Genomic DNA, 20,518 nt, shown 5'->3' on the forward strand with positions numbered 1-20,518 from the left:
TTTAAAGTGCTATAATGATGCATATTTGATAAGTAGTTGTATATTTTAGTGCATTGTTGACTTATATCTCTTCAAGCTTCTGCTGTTTATGCCCCCACTATTTTCTGTCCTACCTGCGCACCACACAAATCCATTGTGTTGCCAAAATCTGGCCTGGCTGCATCTGCACACCTGCCTCTACTGTCAAATCGTCCAGCGGCGGTGCTTCAGCGGGCTAGCATGGCTGATCCACTTCTCCCCGGACCACTTCACGCTTTTTCTGCTCCAACTAAGAAATCTTTTATGATAAAAAAGCTAATACTGTTTCACAAGTTTCCTCTTTCTTAGGGAGGAAATTTACTGTGCTTTTTGTGTTATTTGTATTTTCACTCATTTGATGCAGGGCTGAGATCTCGTTTTTATAAATATGCTGCCGATCGAAGGAGTTAATGAGGCAGTTCTTCTGCCGCTGTTGTCAAACAGGTTGTTAGTTCATACTTTCACAAGAATGCAGAGATTGGAGGAGGAGAACGTGTTGGTTTGTGTTTCCTGTAAGAACGTCAAAATGTCAAGAGTGATGAGAAACAGAAAGGTATAGATTGACACAGAACAAGGCTGAAAACAGAAAGAGAGGAGGAGAGTGTAAATATAAGTGCATCGTGATGTTAACCAGTTTTATTCCCCCAGGCAGTAATATCTCACATTATGAGTTGAAACAGGATTGGTCTCCTGCTCACCTTGTTCAACCAAAACACCTTTCAATTCATTTATCTGCACAACGACTCCATAAAAACACTTTGGGTGTCTGCTTGGTGATTTGTTTTACAGTGGTAGCCGTGCAGGATCACTCCTCTATCCATCAGGCCATGTGTCTGTTGTACAGTATCAGACAGCAGCCGCCCGGCCTTGTCTTTTCAACAGATGAAGTAGATACAGTTTTTACGTACACTTTCCAAATTACTGGTTGGACGATGATGTTTTACCACACCAGACAGATGAAGTTAGAGGGATGGTAAATGTTAAATAACAAGCACTTTACCAGGGGTGTCAAGCTCGTGTTCACCAAGGGCCACATCAGCATAATGGCTGTCCTCAAAGGGCCAGATGTGACCTATAAATGTAAATAAATTCAATTTTAATTTTTAATTTGATTCAATGTAATGTTAAATAAATGTAACTACTCCTTAATTTTAAATAACTCTGAATTTATTACTTATTCAAGTTACAAACATTTTAGTTGCACATTAAAAAAAAAATGTTTATTTCTCTTATGTTATTATTTGTCAGGGTTATGAAGCCCACAGAACTCCATCAATCAAGGATCAAACTATCCCTGTGAATAAAAAAAAATAACATCAAACACCAGTTACAACATTAACTTTGTTCAAAACCTTTTTTTCATTGTTAAAATGTGGGGGGGGGGGGTGTAGTTTTGCTCAAAGCACACTTTTGACCTATACATTTTTTAGAAACTGAGCTTTTATGCTCTCGCGGGCCACATAAAAGGATCTGACGGGCCACATTTGGCCCCCCGGGCCTTGAGTTTGACAAATGTGTTTCAAACCATTGGCTGGAATGATGTCATCCAGTGTAAAGTGAACAATATTCATGTTACACTCTTTGAGTTGACAGGTCTACCAATAAGAACTGTCTCTCTGGTGTCTCTCCCTATCTTTTTCTTTCTCCTTTTATTGTTTTTTTCTCCTCCTGATTTCTGTCACCGTTTGTCTTTCTGTTCTTCCGACGTCACCCTCTTTTTTTCTCCCTCCCCTTCTCCCTCCCTCTTTGCTCTGCAGGTCAGGAGGACTATCGCAGCCGTCTGAGCGGGGAGTGCTTCCAGGATCTGGTGTGTCCAGAGAAGTGTCGTTGCGAAGGCACCGTGGTCGACTGCTCCAACCTCAAACTGACCCGCCTACCTCCGCACATCCCTGAACACACCACCGACCTGTGAGTCATGCACAGTCATCACCGTAACACATTGTACCAGATTGAAGACCATGTGTTGCAGCGCAAACGTAGACCACCACACACAGGAACAAAGACTTGTCAAGCTAGTTTAACTTCATGCATACGCTAGGACACACTCATACACAAGGAAACGTTCACACACACACACAGAAATGCAGACATACGATACACATCCACACATCTGCCTCGGCCTTTCTTTGCCTCTCGTGGTCCAATCTTGAACGCCACTTTTCACTTTTAGTTCCTGCACAGGATTTCCTCTCAAAAATTCTTTTCCATCTCCCACGAGTCCCAAAGGAGACATCCTCATGTCAGGTAAAGGTCTCACACTAGAATACCGAACACCACCGTCGATTATTCATTCTTCTCCTGAAGAACGGAATAGGAAAATCGATAGCAGCGCAACAGGAACACCGTAATTTGGACGTGACACGTGTTCAGAGGGAGTCGGTGATGAGAAAAAAAAAATCAGACCGGTTAGCTAAAGAGTTATGATCATCAGAAAACTACTTAATTCCGCCGAGGCGAGTAAACGCTGTGATTTTGAAGAGACATGGTGAAACACATGAAAATTCATAAGTCATAAAATGCATATGAGCCAAACACTCAGCGCCTGATTCAGAGTCAGATGTGGCCGCATAAAACGGTCTGCACCAGTTTATTTCGGTACCTGGCACTTTATCAAATATTCCATCAGATGCTATATCCAGACTGGGAATACGAAAGCAGCCTGAGGCAAAGACTTGATTTATAATGCTGAATCACTGACAGCTTTTAAATATAAGTGAATGATGGCGATTTCATCGAAGACCATCTTCACCAAACTGCAAAAACTCTTAACTGTTGATGGAGGATAGTTGTGTAACAATCATGTCAGCCATAGATAACTGATAATGTCAGTATCCCACAGAACATTTGCACCCATTGGGGTTTTTTTTCTCTCTGCAGTTCTGATTCTCTCTGTGAACCATTATATCCTCTGGTCCTCCCTCCATTGTTCCCTATCAGCTCCCAGGGTGCTTCATGTCAAAAATAAAAACTCTGTCCTTTATGGTTGGGTGGACAGCACATCAAAGTTCCCACTATTTTTACACCTTCTCTCATTCTTCCTCCTGCCTTTCCCTGAAGAACACAACTAACCAGCGGGTCTTTGAAGGCCACAAACATGCACACATAGGACAGACAGACAGTATCACATGCACACACACACACACACACACACACACAAGCCACCGGTGGTAACCTGTCTAAAATACCATATCAGAGGAAATCAGGAGAGGTAGTGGCTGATCTGAAGGCTTCTATAGTTTTTAATCTCTTCAGCCTATTTTTCTGTCTTGCGTCTCTTCCAACCGACTGTAAAAATCCTTGACATTGGACTCGAGTGTTCAATTCGTATGAAAAATGTGCTTTAGCAAAAATTATTTGCACTTGATATAATGTGCTGCACTTGTTAAATTGGTGGCAACAGCTCCAAATCGCAAGTTAAAGAGATTAGACGTGTTTTATCTTTACTTTCCCCCTTAGATATATGCAAATTAAACAAGGAATGTCAGTGCTGATGTTTTCCTGGTGTTAACAAACTACTTCAGACTTTACAGATTATGATTTTAATTTAGACTCATCCAGCCCGCCTCCGCTTTAAACTCTCCTATCTTATTAGGAAGTGTCCCCTCCGGCTGAACGTTCACTTTCTTACCTCGGTTTCTCTCACTCCACCTCTGATGCATGCACATACACAAATGGCATCCTTTTAGTAGCTCTCCTTTAGTACAAATTACCTCCATAAAGCAGATGTCTGCCTTACTATCTCTCAAGCTGTTTTCTCCTGTCTTAAGGCAGTGTGGGTATTGATGATTGCATCGAAAAGATTCATTCCTCTCTTCTTTTCTCTTCCCTTGCATCGCAGAGCCTCATGCAGTTCCTCCTTCAGTTGTGTTTGGACTTTAAAGCAGGTTTGTTTGATGAAAGAATTCCTGTCTAACTTGCTTCCTCCATTGTTTTCTCCACAGGAGGTTAAATGACAACGAGATTGCTATCCTGGAGGCAACAGGGACGTTTAAGAAGTTGCCAAACTTGCGAAAGATGTACGTATACATTTTATTCCTCGTATTAGAATTAGATATTGTTGTTTCAGTCAGTTTTAGACTAGTCTGATTCATTCACTGCATTGTTATAATCAAGATGGGAGGAGGAAGTAAGGATGGATGCATGGAAGAGGTGAAAATGAGTGCAACAGCAAGGAAAAGGAGGAAGAGAAGCGAGAGGCTGAGGAAGATTAAGGGGAAGGAAGTGTGGGTGGGAGGTATGGAGGAAGTGAATATTAAATTGAAACAGAAGATGGGCTTTTGGTTTTACAGTCAGTCCTGATCTAGTCTAGATTGTGTGTGTGTTCATGTGTGTGTGTCTGTATGTGTGTGTGTGTGTGTGTGTGTGTGTGTTTATTCCAATGCGAGATAGAGACAGACAGCCAAGACCAGCAGTTGATTCATTGGAGAGGAAATTGCTAACCATCTAACAGTGTCACTGACGATATAGATTAGCCAGCACTTATTTCCATTTTCCTTCTGTCATTTCCATACCTCTGTCTCCTTCACCTCCCCTCCCCCACTCACCCCACTGACTCTCTCGTCCTTGCTTCTGCACAACAAATATTAATTACGCATATTGTCTCCAACTGTTTCTTCCTTCTCTTTTGACTCTCCTTTCATTCTTCTTTTTGCCCTCTCACTTTACACAAAGCTGATAAGAGATAATGTGAAATGAGCAATGAATGAAAGCTACAGTGGTTGCGATACCTATCGATGCAAGTTATTGTCTCTGCGGCCAAACGCTCTCTTTTCATTTTAATTTTTCTCATTGTGTGTGCCAGGAAGAGAGATAGCTATCACGTTAGGCCGCCTGTGACCATTTGTCACATTTATTTTATGTGTGTGTGGGGGTGTGTGTGTGTGTCTGTGTGTGTTTATGTATGTGCACACATTGCTTTGTAAGCCACATTGACGGCTGTAACTTATTATATGAATATCTATTGTACGAGGTGAGGACATTAAGATGAAAGAGAGAAGAGTTTGAAATTCATTTGTTGAAGGTGTGATTGATTACTGCAATTAAATTTGAAATATTGAATAAACCCCCCAATATGAAAAGCAGCTTAATCAGTCGATCGTAATTTTCTTGGTCCTGCAGCAATTTGAGCAACAACAAGTTGAGGGACATCCGTGAGGCTGCGTTCGAAGGCGGGAGTGGAGTTTTGGAGCTGCTGCTCACGGGGAACAAGCTAACCGGACTGCAGGGACGCATGTTCAGAGGTCTGACGGGCCTCAAAACTCTGTAAGTCTGGTTTGTTGTGTTGTTGTTGTGATCAAAACTTGCAAAATGCATTTTTGTTTCTTTTTATTCAAACAAAATAAGTGGATTCAAATTACAAGGAGTTAAAACTTTAAACAAGAACCGATGCAGTCGGAGACTGCAAAATCCCGCGACACCCCTGAATTCAAAATTTTACCCAAAGATCAAGGTCAAAGATAAAAGCTAGTGCTCTGACCTGCTTTCATAGATCATAGCACTAGCTTTGATCTACGGTCTTACTCTCACTGGACTCCCTTGTCTTTCTATCTTATCCAGTTCCTGACTGTGCAAAAGTTTAAATTTGACCTTGACCTAGTTTCCTCAAGGTCAAGGTCATCATCTCATTTTCATCCCCTTTGCTGCCCGACTAACGTGCTTTTTGTTTCATATTTCTATCTGCAACGGTTGCGAAGATATTTGGCGGACTAACGGACAAACATGCAAACGCTGACGATTAGAACACGTCACCGCTCTGAAGCGGGACGTGATAAATGTCAGAAATGTCTATCCTTTTAGCTGATAGCGGCTAGTCCATGCAGACCATGACTCGTGGACTTTGTTAACTTCTTCTCCTGGACGTGAACCGTTAACTCACTCACCGTCAAATGAGCGCTGATGACTGCGTGATTTTCCTCTGATCTGGGCTCCCACCAAAAATAGGCCAGCATCCAATTAGGGGGATACAGGATATGGTATGAAATCATGAGCTAATGTTGTCTGTGTATGCTCAGTAATGACCAGCTAATGCTATCATGTATACATATACCAACTAATGACTCTCTAATGGCATCATGGCTGTCTCTGTGTAATGTTAAGAGGATCCCTGCTCCAGTAATAGCTCTGCTAACTAGGTTAGCCTGTCCCAGAGATTGCTAATGCTAACTAACTCAGTTAGCCCGGTCCCACATGACTACATGTCAAAAGCTAATGTCGTATTTTCGAGTCTGTCGCGGTCCTCCTACGACAGCTGGCTTGAATTCTATACATGATGTTATAGATTAAAATCTCTTGTTCCCTTTCTTTGTAAAGTCAGTTCATCTTTTTTTTGGGGGGGGGGGGTATTTTTAACTTTGTTTTTGCTGTTTTTCCTGAGTGATAACATTCGACCTGTCAAAGAAGCTTAAACAGGTTCCGAGTCTCATCTTCATTATTCTTCAGACATATATTGTGTGTGTGTGTGTGTGTGTGTGTTTCTAGAATGCTGCGTAGCAACCAGATCAGCTGCATCGACAACGGTACCTTCACCGGTCTGAGCTCCGTCCGTCTGCTCTCCCTGTACGACAACCGCATCTCCAGCATCGCTCCAGGAGCCTTTTCCACCCTGCACTCCCTTTCCACGATGTGAGTTGCATCTGATGGCTTTTGTCTCGCCTTTTAGTGTTTATTTTTCTGTTTCCCTATCCCATTATTCTTGCTATAAACATCTGCCACACTCCTTTTGTCTTCCAATCTCATTGAATCCCCTCTCCCCCTTTTCTTTCCCTCGGTCTCTATCCTCTAATCCTGCCGTAGGAATTATCTTCCACACAACATGTACATACACATACACGCACACATATACACATACATGCACGTGAAAACACACACACACACACACAAGCACACACATTTGCACACATGTTGCTCTCCGGATGCTGTTCTCCTCACAGATGCTCTCGATCATTATTGACTAGATGGGCCTGGGTCCCAGGACATTTGTTATCAAAGCTATATATACCGCAGCATCTCCACACCGCTGCTCTCTCTCTCACACACACACACACACACACACACGCACACGCGCATGCACGCAAGCAAGCATCTGCAAGCTCGTTTCAATGTTGCCAAAGACGTGTTCTCCTGCTGCGGCCAAGACAGGAATTCTTGGATGGTATATTTTTTAGCCACCCAGATGTAAAAGGGTGTAAATAATAGATTTTCCTCACCTCAATAAAACATTACCAGGAGATTTTTACAGTATATATTTTCTTGAACACACAAACACACAAAGCCAGAATGGTATCCACACATCCCCACAACTCTTGTCTTTCTCACCCTCTGTGCTTTCGCCTTCTTTTCTGTATTTTGTCTGTCAGCTTTGATGAAAGTCTCAGGTTATGTCTATTTGAGAAGAGAGGTGGGAAACAAGGGATGGATGGATGGATGGATGTGGATGGATGGATGGATGGGTGGATGGACAAACTCTCTGCTTTTGTTTTTCACTACAAAAGACATCATTTGTCACTTTCCAGTCTTTTCATTTCCTTTTTCATTGACATCATTTTCATGCAGCACCTGCCTGACTTTAATTCCTAGAGCTCCCGCTCTTTATCTTTTTTTTTTTTTTCTGTTCGGCTCCTTATCGTTCCCGGGTTTCCTCTCCGCCTCCTACACTCCTGCTATTTCTAACATCTTGTCTCAATTTTCAGCGCATTATTTCCCACTGGAGTTTGAGCCTTTAATTAAAAGATTAACACGTTGAAAAGGAAGGAAGGGATTTGGCTTAGGTCTGGTTGGCACACGGTGAGGTCAATTCATTACAAGGAAATGAGGAACACTATCATCATTAGAGAGCTACTTATCACTTTTTACAACACTAATTGTTATACTGCTAAAATTTAATCCCTGGGATCATATGTTCTTAAAACATCTTGTCAAAGAAGGTTGGGAAAAAGGGAGGAAACTTTTGTTTCACGCTGAATTCTTCACATCTTTCCACCTAATGAGACATTCCCTAAATATCTTTTTTTTTTCCCCCACAGCTCTCTGCTTACACTGCTGAAAGAAATGTCACTGCACCAAAAAAAAGCTTACCTGTGACATGTTAGAGTTTCAAATATTGAAGCTGCCTAAAATAGTATTCATTAATATATTTAAACCACCCTCCCCAATATCTCTTTTGCGAGATTATGCAGAAAGATGACTTTTAAAGCAGCTTTAACTCACTTAGAGCCTCTAGAATAAACTTCTGATTCTGATTCAGTTTAAACATAAATATTACATGAGAATGCCTAGAAAATAAACTAAAGACGGGGGAGGGGGGTCACATGTGAATAAATAGTACAGATAACCTTTTCTCTTTTTTTGTCTTCAACAGCTTGCCACTCTGCCACCTTTCCTTTTCTATTCTACCCCTCGCTGGGTCAATGTGAAAAGAAAAAAAAAAAGCTGATAACCTTTCCTCTTTGTTTTGTTTCCTCTGGATATTATTTATGAGGTTAAATATCAAGAAAATTATTTCAGATGAGCCATTTGGAATCATTTTATGATGATGAATTTGGTTTATTGTAGATTAATTGTGTTTTAAGAGGATTACAGTTTATTTGATGTCCACAATTTTTTTTACTTCATTGTTTGACTTGCTTCCACCTCACTCTCTCCTTGTTTATTAGAAACCTCCTCTCCAACCCATATGTGTGTGATTGTCATTTGGCCTGGCTGGGTCAGTGGCTGAAGAAGACCAGGGTGGTTAGTGGAAACCCTCGCTGTCAGAAGCCAGCCTTCCTGAAGGAGATCCCCATCCAGGACGTGGCCACGCCAGACTTCACATGCGATGGTGAGGAACTCGTCCCATTCGCTAATCGCATTCTCTAGTTTTCAAGAAAGGCCTTTAGGACTTCAGCCAGAACTGAAACTCGCTTGTTCGTGATGTGATTTTACTGATATCCCAATGAAGCCGTTGGGTATGTTGGTTTTTTTAGTTTGCTTTGGACTCGACTGAAACAAGCCTATCCTGATTAATTTCACCTTTTCATGTCATGCTCTAACAAACCCTCCAGATGTGCATTGCGAAAACATTCCATCATCATGCCCTCAGCCAGCAGATACTCACGCATGCACATCCTTAATGGGGTTTTGTGAGGACAGGCTGATCAATTACGGACAAACAGCATCTGCAGATCGCATCAGTGTGTAGTTGCTACGGTGATGTTGCTCTTACTGCAGTCGAACCTGCCTGTAAAGAGCCTCAGGCCGTCGGCCAGGCTGCCAAGTTTAACGCCTCAGAGAAAACACCGTCCTCTCCCTGCCGTATCTCTTACATCTGTCTTTTTTCCTCTTTTTCCTTTCTAGTAGGGTTTCACGTTGCCCTCTTTTAAATATTACCTTCTTCTATCTTTCCATCTCCTTCGCCCTCTCCGTCCCTCCCGAGTTTCTTTGAATTCATTACACTTTTCTAATTTCCTGTAGCTGTGCTGCAATCATTTACTGAAAATGACTTTGGAAAGTAGTTAGCCGGGGTTGGCCCGAGCAAGTAAACTCTGAGATGGTATCGGATCTTAATATTCATTCTTTCATCTTGCACACATACACGTATACACCCTCCTAAGGTCTAAATCTCACACTGGGTTTTTAAAAATAAAGATTAACGCCCCTAGAACTGAGGTCCACATGTCTGCTCTATTTATAGTCAAGTAAATGGCTCTTAAGTTGTCCAGAAGCAGCCGGGGGAAAGGTAAAGTTAATTGAATTTGTGAGAAGATATTTAGCACACATTTAGATGTTAGTTCAATCAGCCAACTGTGAAGTGACTCAGCCCATGGTTACACATCCCAACGGACTCAGGAGCTACACACATCAGATAAGAAACACACACGTACACACTTGCGCACACTGCTCTACACAGGGGCACGTAAGCGACCATTTACTTGACATTTAGACATCAGTGCAATTAGGAAAACAAAGAGTGAAAGAGAAAATGGCCACAGGACATGGGGAGTAGCTATTTAACAAACTAAATGTGCACCGTGCTCCGCATCTGAATGTGGATTCACATGGTTATAGCTGCAGACATTCATTTACATCATCACAGCATATGGTGACAAGAAGGGGCAGGTATGCACCAAAGCATGAACGTGAACTTCTTCATTCCTAATCGTCGTCGCCGTCTCCACACACACACTTCTACACGTGTTCAGTTTGCCTTTTGTGTGTTATAGTTGGCTCAGTGTCCAGCGTTTTACATTTGGGACAGCGGTTCAGCTATTTACATCACGCCGCACTAGATTAAAGCTGTCTGCGTTTGTCCGTCCGTCAAGGAAATTGAACAAGCCAAGAACAACACTCCAGTCTGTGATCATTGTTATCTGTGAGGATTCACTTACTACAGTGGGGTTCTTTTTGTCCTGCTGTTTGTGTACTTGTGTGTGTCTGTAGCGGAGCAAGACGAAGGTTTCCACTGATACGACTGTTTAGTTTGACTGTTCAGCTGTGTTTAAATAAATAAATAAATAAATAAACAACTATGGTAATTAAGAGAATGATCACGTATCAGTTAAAGGTTCCTCCGAGGAAGTGGAAGCATACATTTAAAACCAGTGAAGAAGACTGACAGCGTTCCTATTTAAATGCAAGCCATCCCGTCACATCTGCTCGGCGTTCCTCTGTAATGATCTGAGGGTCTTTAGTATCACTGTGACCTGCCTGCAGGTCCCGAACCACATGTTGAGACGCCTCAATGCAACTGGTTTTAACAGCCCCTGGTTATGTGATATAGACTGTAAAGTACTCTTTGCTGCTCTTACTCTGAATACTAATTTGAATAGAACAGAACTTACAGTCTAGTTTATTTCACGCAGACTTTTTTCTTTCTTCTACCCTTTGTGGAGATTTCCTTCCTTGTCCCTCTTGTTTCTCACCTCTTTCTATGGATTTATTTTGTTCTTTTCTACCTCTTCCCTCCATTTTTCTCTTTGTCTCTCCCCTTTTCTCCCATTAACTCTGTACTCTCTCTCTCTCTTTCTTTATCTCTCCCTCTCTCCAGGTGCTGAGGATAATGGCTGTCTTCCTGCGTCAGGTTGCCCTGACGTCTGCACGTGCTCAGATGGCGTTGTGAGATGCAGCAACAGAGGGCTGCGCTCTCTGCCCAAGGGCATTCCCAAGGACACCACAGAGCTGTGAGCCACACATGCATGCGCAGACACACACACACACACACACACACACACACACACACACACACACACACACACACACACACACACACACACATGCACAGGTAAGCTAAAATAGAGACATACACATTCATTTTTGTTCATGCATTCACACAAAAACTGAGGTACAAACCTGCAGACTAACAGAAATGGGCATTTTTGTCGATTCTTTTTCATGCAATATTGATGCAGCAGTTGCCCTCTGCAGCTTACAGCTCTTCTCTCTTTCTGTTTCTCCTTCTCTTTCTTCCTCTCTCACTTGATGGCTTAATAGCAAAGCAGGTACTACAGGTTCTTCTCTTGTTATATATTAGTCGGTGTGTTGATATGGTAACACCGTGAGTCACCACGTACATCTAAAGCATATTGAAAATATTGTCTAGTACATTAATAATGCCAAACAGAGGCAGGCAGAGTGATGGACACAGCTGCGTCCTTTGGTTAATTGCTGAAAAAATTTCAAGAAGCCCCTTTTAAAAGAAAATTTCCAGAAGAAACTAAGGTCTATCCTATTTTTAAAGATTTGCAGGGGGTTAGTTAACGTATTTCTGGAACAGCATGAGTCATTTGAAGATGGCATGTTTTGTATTAAATGAAATTATTTGAAGATTCTAAATATTAAAAGATACAACTGCTTATCAGGATTAAATCATGTGTGAAAGTTAATAACAGTAGTATTTAAAAGTAGAAATACACTCCGGAAAATACATTATAAATGATGGAGAGAAAGATGGATATACTGATGACTGTATAAACCATCAATTAAAAATATCAAATATAGGAGATAAAGATTGTTGTTTAGAAGAAATTATCAACAAACTGTTATAAAGAATGTGAATATTTGCACACAAACACATAGAACCCCCCTCTTGCTGTGAAATTGGTCTGTCCTGCAAGGTCAATAGCAGTGATTATTTATCGATCAGGCTGAAGAAGACACTCAATCACACTGTCCACATGACCTACTTATGACCTGACAGGAGCAGAGAGCAACGGCCCATGAAACGTGTGTGCTTCTCATATACGAACACAAAATGATCAGTTTTTTACCTCAGCATCCTTGCCCAGTTGTGATTGGCTGCCCGGTGACTTCCATCATTCGCTGATGCACACAGTGTGGTTTGATCATTTTGTTGGATAAGTAGAGGGCAAATTCCAATGTGAACATCCTATTCCTTAGCGTAAAAGCTAGGAGCAGTCAAAAACATCATGCCTGGCTGTTTCTAATTTTATGTTTATAGACATATCACTTCTGCACCTCGCAACACATTACAGACATTTTGTTATTTTTTTTAAAAAGTTGCTCTGCTTGGACAGTGATTTCAACCCCTTGTAAACCAAAACGACACAACCAAATATATATTACGTAGGCTAAACTGGTGAACATTTAAAGTAATTCCGACACTGAGTGTTCAGAAACAAACAACTTTTGTATAAACCACATTTCCATGTTCTGACCTCTCAAACCTATTTCTGAATATATAATGCATACAAAATGAGCTACCCACCTTACCTTGCAGATACCTGGAGGGTAATACGCTGACATCTGTGCCCAAGGAGCTTGCCCTGCTGAAGCAGCTGTCACTGGTGTATGTAACACACACACAACCTTGAACTGAAAACACACTGGGCATCTTTGTTGTAGATATTTTAATAAACCTAAACATGCATAAATGCCATTTGTTTTGCTTGTGTTCTTTATTTCTACACAGGGACCTGAGCAACAACAGCATCAGCACGCTGGCCCCCTACACCTTCAGCAACATGACCCAGCTGGCCACACTGTAAGTTACCATGGATACACTCAGTCACACCCATGTGTTGATGTCATATATGGGTTCTGGTTTAAAACCATCACTGATACATTTTCCTTTGCTCCACTAATCTTTTCCCACCTTCTCAGTTGTGTCCCCACCTTCATTTCATTCCTATCTTCTATCTTCTTGTTATATCATTGTCGTTTATTATTATCTTTATGAATACACGTGTAGTTTATTGTTTTTCTGTCTGCCTATTCAGCTCTAAAAGCCAATGTTCCTAACGCTTCAACTTTTGCCTCAGACTGCTTTTTATCCCCTTTTTTTCCTGCTTAATTTGAAATGTTCTGTAGCCGCCTTGTTTATTTCCCCTTGTTTAACCTAGAGATGCTACAGGTTGTTGTAAAACCAAATCTGCTGTGTCACATGTCATGTTTTCCTGCTTATTTGCTTCTCCTCTACGTTAACCTTTATTTATTCAGAGATGTTGTATGACAAGGCAAGAGAACATATTTTGAATTCATCAAGGGAAATAATAATTTTTTTTTAAAAAAAGCTGTATTGAAACCTTGTTCTTGTTCTGTCTCCCAGCATCCTGAGTTACAACCAGATTCGCTGCATCCCGGCTCATGCCTTCGATGGGCTCAAGGCACTTCGCCTGCTGTGAGTAGCGAGCTTCATCTTCAAGTGCCGCAATGATTTAATATTCATACACTTCCCTAGTTATAGTACCGAGCTAAATCAAAGATTAATCACTCCCCTGGTGCCAAACAGTGCCATGTTAAGACCCAGTCACAAAATGAGTCACAGCCACCCAATCATTTGTTGTTTCAGGGTACTAAAAGTGACAATCTCTCATCTCCTCTTTAATACTCCCTCTCTAGCCACTCACTCCGGCCACTCATACTACATTTTCCCTCCCTTTCTTCCTTCGATTCATCCCCTCCTCTGTCTCTCCCTCTATTTCATCCCCCACACCTCACTCCAACCCCCACTGTTGCCATCTCTCTCTCTCTCTCTCTCCCCGCCCAGTGTTGTGTTTGACAAATCATCCTTCGGTCTCTGTTTCTCTCAGCCATCCATCTGGTTGTCCACCCTCTATCCCACGTATAAACACGCACGCACACACACACACACACATGCACACATACAATACACATATTAACATTGCGATCGGAACATCTTCACACGCGCATGCACCATGCCGGACATGCACACGCATGAAACACATACATGCATACATGTCAAAGACATCAGGATTTTATTTCTGATTGTCAGAAAAACCTTTATTTAGCATTGTTAAAGTGCGAGTTATCTTTGAATATCTCACTGTATTCAATAAATCTGAATAAACAATAAAATGATAAAATGTGTGGAAAGCAGAGTTTTGCCACCCGCTAGTCGATTACACCTCTGAACTCACCAAGAATTGGTGCCGGCTGGGGCTGGGTGTGTTTCACTGCACCTGTTATTAGGAGATTGGTATCTCTAACCCAAGATCATGACGCTCACAGAAACGCAGCATCTTTTCACCCATCATCGCACTGGATGATCTGCAGAAGGATTATTATAGTAGCAGAAACAACAGTCAGAAAACCAATCACCTCAGATAGTTTTTGCTTTTCAGATTTTGTTGTTGCTGCAGCTTCGCCTATGAGAGCTAAAATTAGATAATAATAATAATAATAATGATAATAATAATAATAATAATAATAATAATAATAATAATAGATAAGATTTATATAGCGCTTTTCTGGACACTCAAAATCGCTTTTACATTGAATCTATTATTCATTCACTCCTCGTTCACACTTGGTGATGGTAAGCTACATGTGTAGCCACAGCTGCCCTGGGTATAGCCTGACGGGGGCGTGGCTGCCATTCTGCGCCTCCGACCCCTCTGACCACCAGCGGAACAATCGCACACATTCACACACCAGCGGGTGCCTCACTGGAGACAAGTAGAGGAAAGTGTCTTGCCCAAGGACACAACGACAAATGACTGGGCGGGAGCGGGAATCAAACCGCCGATGTTGAATCATTGGACGACCCGCTCTAGCACTGAGCCACTGCCGCCCCCCAAATTCTCTGATGCTCTGCATCGTGAATACAATGCTTTTCTTTCCTGCTATTAGAAGGGAAGTTGGAAAGGTGAGGCGTAGGGTACAGTCTGGTGGGTTGTTGTTATTATACAGTTAAAATGTTGTTTATTTGGTGCTAAATCTCACCTATCTGCACACAGCATCGATGATAGCAGTGAAGCCGATTGTATCTTTCCGTTCTGTCGACTCATTGGTGCAAATGTTTTGTTTTCCCACTAAGAACAAATACCTTTAAACTTGAATACAACATCCACATTAAAAAACTGATTGGAGAGCTTTACTTCCTCTTGATTTTTTATTTGACCACAATCTTTTCATTTATTTATATATTACCAATTGTTTTGCCCCCTAAGAAGTCATCTTTGTTTCTGGTCCCCCTCCCTGAAAGTTGGCTGTATCTCCAGTGAGGGTTTCACCCTGCAGAAATTTAGTGGTCTTTTCTTCCTCCATCCTTTCTTCCTTTCATTTTTGTTGATGTTGCCGTGGGGACCAATCCCTCTCCGCTCCCGCATAGCAACTGGTTGCCAGGCAGCCATCACTGTCACTTCCTCATTACCCACAACCCCCCTGGGCCAGTCTTACGCGGGGGGTTGTGACACCACCAAACATAGATGCACGGGTACAGACACACACACAAACACACACACACACACACACACACACACACGCGTGCTCAAGCTTGTGAACTTACTTGCACTCTGATACAAACTGACCAGAACTCACACACAAGTTTTGTACTCAAACACACACAGACACATACACACACACACACACACACACACACACACACACACACACACACACACACACACACACACACACACACACACACACACTTTTCCAATCATTGTGTCTTGATAGTCGTTTCCCACTGCAGACCTTCACTTTAATGAAATGTGAATTCACAGTACATCAAAAAGGCAACACACCGAAAACACACACACACACACTCACACACACACACACACTCACACACACACATGCACATGCATGCACACTTTTATGAGTTTCAGACAAAACTTTCATACACCATTATCGTGCGCTAACAGAAATGCCCGAGCTCACTCTGGTACACATCGCAGTCTGCCAGATGATAATATTCCAAACTTTTATTCCACAGCAGTGAAAATCGGCTGTTCTGTTTATTTTGTGTTATTCTTTCATAAATATTTTATTTATTTTCCATTATAGGAAGGGATAATGGTGTTTTTGGATTTGAGGAACCACAAATAATTTAAATAATTTAGCATGCAGCTCGTCAGGGTTTATATGTCGGTGTGATTATTAACCAGAAGAATTCCTTCTGACATGACAAATGTGAGGAAGTTGGATTGTTAAACATGAATTCTAGATTCAATAATAGCATATGAGCCATAAAAACACAGATCTAAATCTAAACCAGTTAAATCGACTTCAAGGAAGCATCAGTAATAATTATTAGGATGCTGACATGAAAGGTGAAAACACTGTTTCTTTCAGTTTTAATTACCTGTGGAGAGTTTGATTGTAAAGAAACACTTCGGACCCCCCAATCAGATCAATTAACTCTGAGGTCACGTGTCTTTTTCTTTCAGCACTCTCCACGGAAACGACCTTTCAACCATACCAGAAGGAGCTTTCAACCACCTGACCTCTCTGTCCCACCTGTGAGTACAGCCCCTCCTACCTGCTCGGATGTCTGGGATGTTGTGGGTCATGCTTTTCATTGTGCGTGTCTCCAGGGCCCTCGGGGCCAACCCCCTGTACTGTAACTGCGACCTACGCTGGTTGTCTCAGTGGGTTAAAGCAGGCTTCAAAGAACCTGGTAAGAACAACAATCACAATGTAGAGGTTATGAAAAAAGCTAAGATATACAGTAGAATGCTTTCTCATGTTTGCTGTTGAGGTCAATCGAGTGTTCTTTTGCAGGCATTGCTCGCTGCACAGGACCTCCTGACATGGCAGACAGGCTCCTCCTCACAACGCCGCTCAACCGATTTCAGTGCAAAGGTAAGATGGTTTTCTCTTTATTCAGTTCATAATCTGTTTTATTACCGAGCTAAATCAGAGAGCTCTTCCTGACGGTTAGAGCGAGTCACTTCTTTCTTTCTACAGCATCTTCTTTTTTTGTTTCAAGGACGGCGATTTAAAACAAGCAGTGATGCCGTCTCTGAGGATTCCTTTTATTCACAGATAAAGAATGAGCATCAGAAAAACCTTCTGCATCTTCTCTTATATTTCATAAAGATCAGCACCTACCAGAGGGGAAAAGGAATTAGATGTTTTACACATATGAAAAACAAAAATCTTAAAGAAAACTGATCCTACATGTCGGAAAAATACGCATAGGCACAGTTTGCTGCTCATGTCACTTTATTTTTTCTATCCTTTGAGGACTTTTCACAGCACACCGTCCATTAAATTAAGTTTGTAAGAGTGGTGTTCAGCTTCAGATAAATAAATACATATGTGTCGGCCTTTTATACTCTCACAAAATGCTTTTCCAGGTCCGGCAGACATCAGCCTGATGTCAAAATGCGCCCCCTGCCTGGCGGCACCATGCCTGAACAACGGCACCTGTGTCTCCGATGCTACTGGATCCTACCACTGCACCTGTCCGTATGGATTTAAGGTGAGATGAGAGGTTGGGGTAAGGCGTTACGAGGGACAATAGACCCTGAGATAACATGCAGTTTTTTGCATTCAGAAATATCAAATCCCTGTAAAATTGGTAGAGAATGAATCAAATTTTTTCTCTGAATTTACCAAATAATATGCACATGTATGTTTTCTTTCTTATCCCTTTGCAAGTTTATGTTGGCTTAACTTTCAGTGGTAAAAATTCATTACCTCTACGATCGTCTGCACTCATTAAGAAAGAAAGTGTATTTCAGTACTTGAATCCTGCCATATTTTATTATTTTATCACCTTATGCTGGTCCAGGCTACATATGCTGTCACATAAATTAGCATTTTGTGATTCCAACTGTTTTTTAAAACAGGTGTTTTTAAGGATCCAGACAGCACAGCGACAAATAAATTGGTTTTTGCTGCTCAATTCATGGAATTTGCTGCATGTGTGAAAGTTATCCCATGGATGGATGGGGTGCTGAATAAGCTAGTTGGACTAGCAGCATTATCAGGCTTAGCCTCAGCCTTGCATGCATAATGTATCTACCTGTTTATCAATAGAGTAATTATGGTTGCAGCTGGCTGCCTCCTGAGTATTGATTGATCAGAAGTCAGCAGTGTGATAATGGTTGTGACCTCTGCATTCAGGAAGACGTGCACATCCATGACCCCGAGATAATATGTGGGTGTAAGCGTATAAATATATACAGCATGTGTGTAACATGTGACAATTAATTCAGGGATTTGTCTGTGTGTAGAAATCAGTATGTTTTAGTGTGTAAGCACTCCAAAGATACACTTCTGGTCTCTGGTGTGCGCACACACACACACACACACACACACACACACACACACACACACACCTCACAATCTTTGGGCTTTTTTCTGCAGGACACAACCGTAATCTCATGCTTTTAATTAAAACATCACTATAGCCAAGGTCACAGACTGGGAAACAGTGCTCTTTGTGTGTGTGTGTGTGTGTGTGTGTGTGTGTGTGTGTGTGTGTGTGTGTGTGTGTGTGTGTGTGTGTGTGTGTGTGTGTGTGTGTGTGTGTGTGGGTGTGTGTGTGTGTTCATCACGTCTGTGTGTATGTTTTTCTTTCTGTGAGTCCACTGGGACAAGGTTAATTAAAATGTGTTTGAGGAATCAAAGAAGGAGTCACAGAGAACAAAGGGGGTTAGAGAGGAGGAGGACGGAGCGAGGGAATCTTAAAATGCAGGAGAGAATATTAGAAAAGAGATATAAGCAGTAAATGTATATTTCCTATACCGGCAGGAAAACCACATGGAAGGCGATAGACAGAGCAGATAATATGAAATCGATTTGCTTTCATTGATTTAACAAGCACAACAGTCGCACACTCCGATTCAGCGGGAGGTGGTGCGGACCTTTTAAAGTTGTGTGCGACTTGTCAATAAACACAAAGAAGAACAAGGAGGAGGAGAGGAAGGAGCACAGCGGGTTGGTGTTGCGTTCATGTTGCCAAACCGCTGCACAAAACGTCTTTTCAGAACTGTGTGTGTGAGTGAAACTACAGCTCACAAAGTGTTCAAAATGCATCTTTTAAACACAGAATGGTGAGAGATGAGAAGAGAGGGAAAGTGAGCCTTAGAAAGAACGTGAAAACAACAAATAGCTAGAGTGAAAAAGAAAAAGGAAGAACTAATGAAGACAGATGGAGAGGGAACACGAGCCTGAACGTCCTTTTCTTGGCGTTGATCAGAGGAAGCGGGTGTGAAGCCGGCCAAAGGTTCGGCGAGCTGAAAGGAAAACTGCAGCCGCAGAGCTTTGTGTACAGGAGTGTGTGTGTGTGTGTGTGTGTGTGTGTGTGTGTGTGTGTGTGTGTGTGTGTGTGTGTGTGTGTGTGTGTGTGTGTGTGTGTGTGTGTGTGTGTGTGTGTGTGTGTGTGTGTGTGTGTTTCTATAAGATGTTAACTTGGAAAGCAGATACACATTTAGGAGAACAATGAATTAAGCTACGGGATATGATGTCATGCAGGCGTGCATGAAGAAAATACAAGATGCTGGTTAGATGTTGATTGTTGGTGTGAGGAAGAGGGACGCAAAGATGAAGACTCACTGGGAATTACTGTGTATTTAATTTAATCATTTATTTGATTATTTATTAACTTGTGAAGTAATGTTTTGTGTTCTTTCTTGTGTTCTGTGTTTCACAATTCATCCAAAGCAAACATTGTAAAATAAGTGGCTTTAGACAACACTGTATAATTAAATTAAAAGTTGCTGATGAATTCATTTTCCTGTCCTCCAGGGTCAACATTGTGAAATCCCCATCAATGCCTGTATCAGTTTCCCCTGCTCAAATGGAGGAACCTGCCATATTCATCCTGGTCATGAAGAACATTTCAGGTAAAAAAAAATAAAACTAAACACCAGTTGTCAACCATCTGATTATTCTTTTCCCCTTCGGTAGAGTTTCTTTAAACCAATTACAATACCGTCCTTTTGGGGTTTTTCTTCCAGAAAAAAACAAGAAAGGTCATCTGAAGGCAGTGTTTTTACGCCGTGGGTCAGATCTTATTGCTTTTTAAACCCTGTTGTGCGCAGCAATTATTGGAGGCGTCTTAAAAATTCCATCCTGTATTCTCATCTTAAGGAAAAATGAACTTTGTCTCCCCCAGATCTATAGAGAGTGATATTAGAGTGGACAGTCATGCCTCATTGGCCAACGGAGAGAAGAACTTGCTGTGACCTTACGATGTGTTTTTCCTCTCTTTTCGCTTGGTGGGGCTGAGTGGGAGGATTCTCCTCCTTAATCATCTGCGTTAAGGAATATTTAATATTTTTTGGTAAAGATGCGCAAAAATTACCTCAAATGA

The 20,518-nt window shown here is 41.7% G+C and overlaps 1 protein-coding gene across 1 annotated transcript in view; it reads left to right on the forward strand.

Moving 5' to 3' along the window:
• The window catches only part of slit3 (slit homolog 3 (Drosophila)), a 192,938-nt gene that overhangs the window by 151,876 nt on the left and 20,544 nt on the right, over positions 1-20,518 (forward strand). Inside the window, exons 15-28 of the mRNA XM_068325452.1 lie at positions 1,776-1,926; positions 3,960-4,034; positions 5,137-5,280; positions 6,496-6,639; positions 8,670-8,833; positions 11,039-11,171; positions 12,728-12,796; positions 12,920-12,991; positions 13,556-13,627; positions 16,641-16,712; positions 16,788-16,870; positions 16,975-17,055; positions 17,553-17,677; positions 19,951-20,048. Of these exons, the coding sequence (XP_068181553.1) occupies positions 1,776-1,926; positions 3,960-4,034; positions 5,137-5,280; positions 6,496-6,639; positions 8,670-8,833; positions 11,039-11,171; positions 12,728-12,796; positions 12,920-12,991; positions 13,556-13,627; positions 16,641-16,712; positions 16,788-16,870; positions 16,975-17,055; positions 17,553-17,677; positions 19,951-20,048 (1,483 nt within the window). The remainder of the gene's footprint in view (positions 1-1,775; positions 1,927-3,959; positions 4,035-5,136; positions 5,281-6,495; positions 6,640-8,669; positions 8,834-11,038; positions 11,172-12,727; positions 12,797-12,919; positions 12,992-13,555; positions 13,628-16,640; positions 16,713-16,787; positions 16,871-16,974; positions 17,056-17,552; positions 17,678-19,950; positions 20,049-20,518) is intronic.

This window comes from Antennarius striatus, chromosome 10, assembly GCF_040054535.1.
Source record: "Antennarius striatus isolate MH-2024 chromosome 10, ASM4005453v1, whole genome shotgun sequence".
NCBI classification, from domain to species: domain Eukaryota; kingdom Metazoa; phylum Chordata; class Actinopteri; order Lophiiformes; family Antennariidae; genus Antennarius; species Antennarius striatus.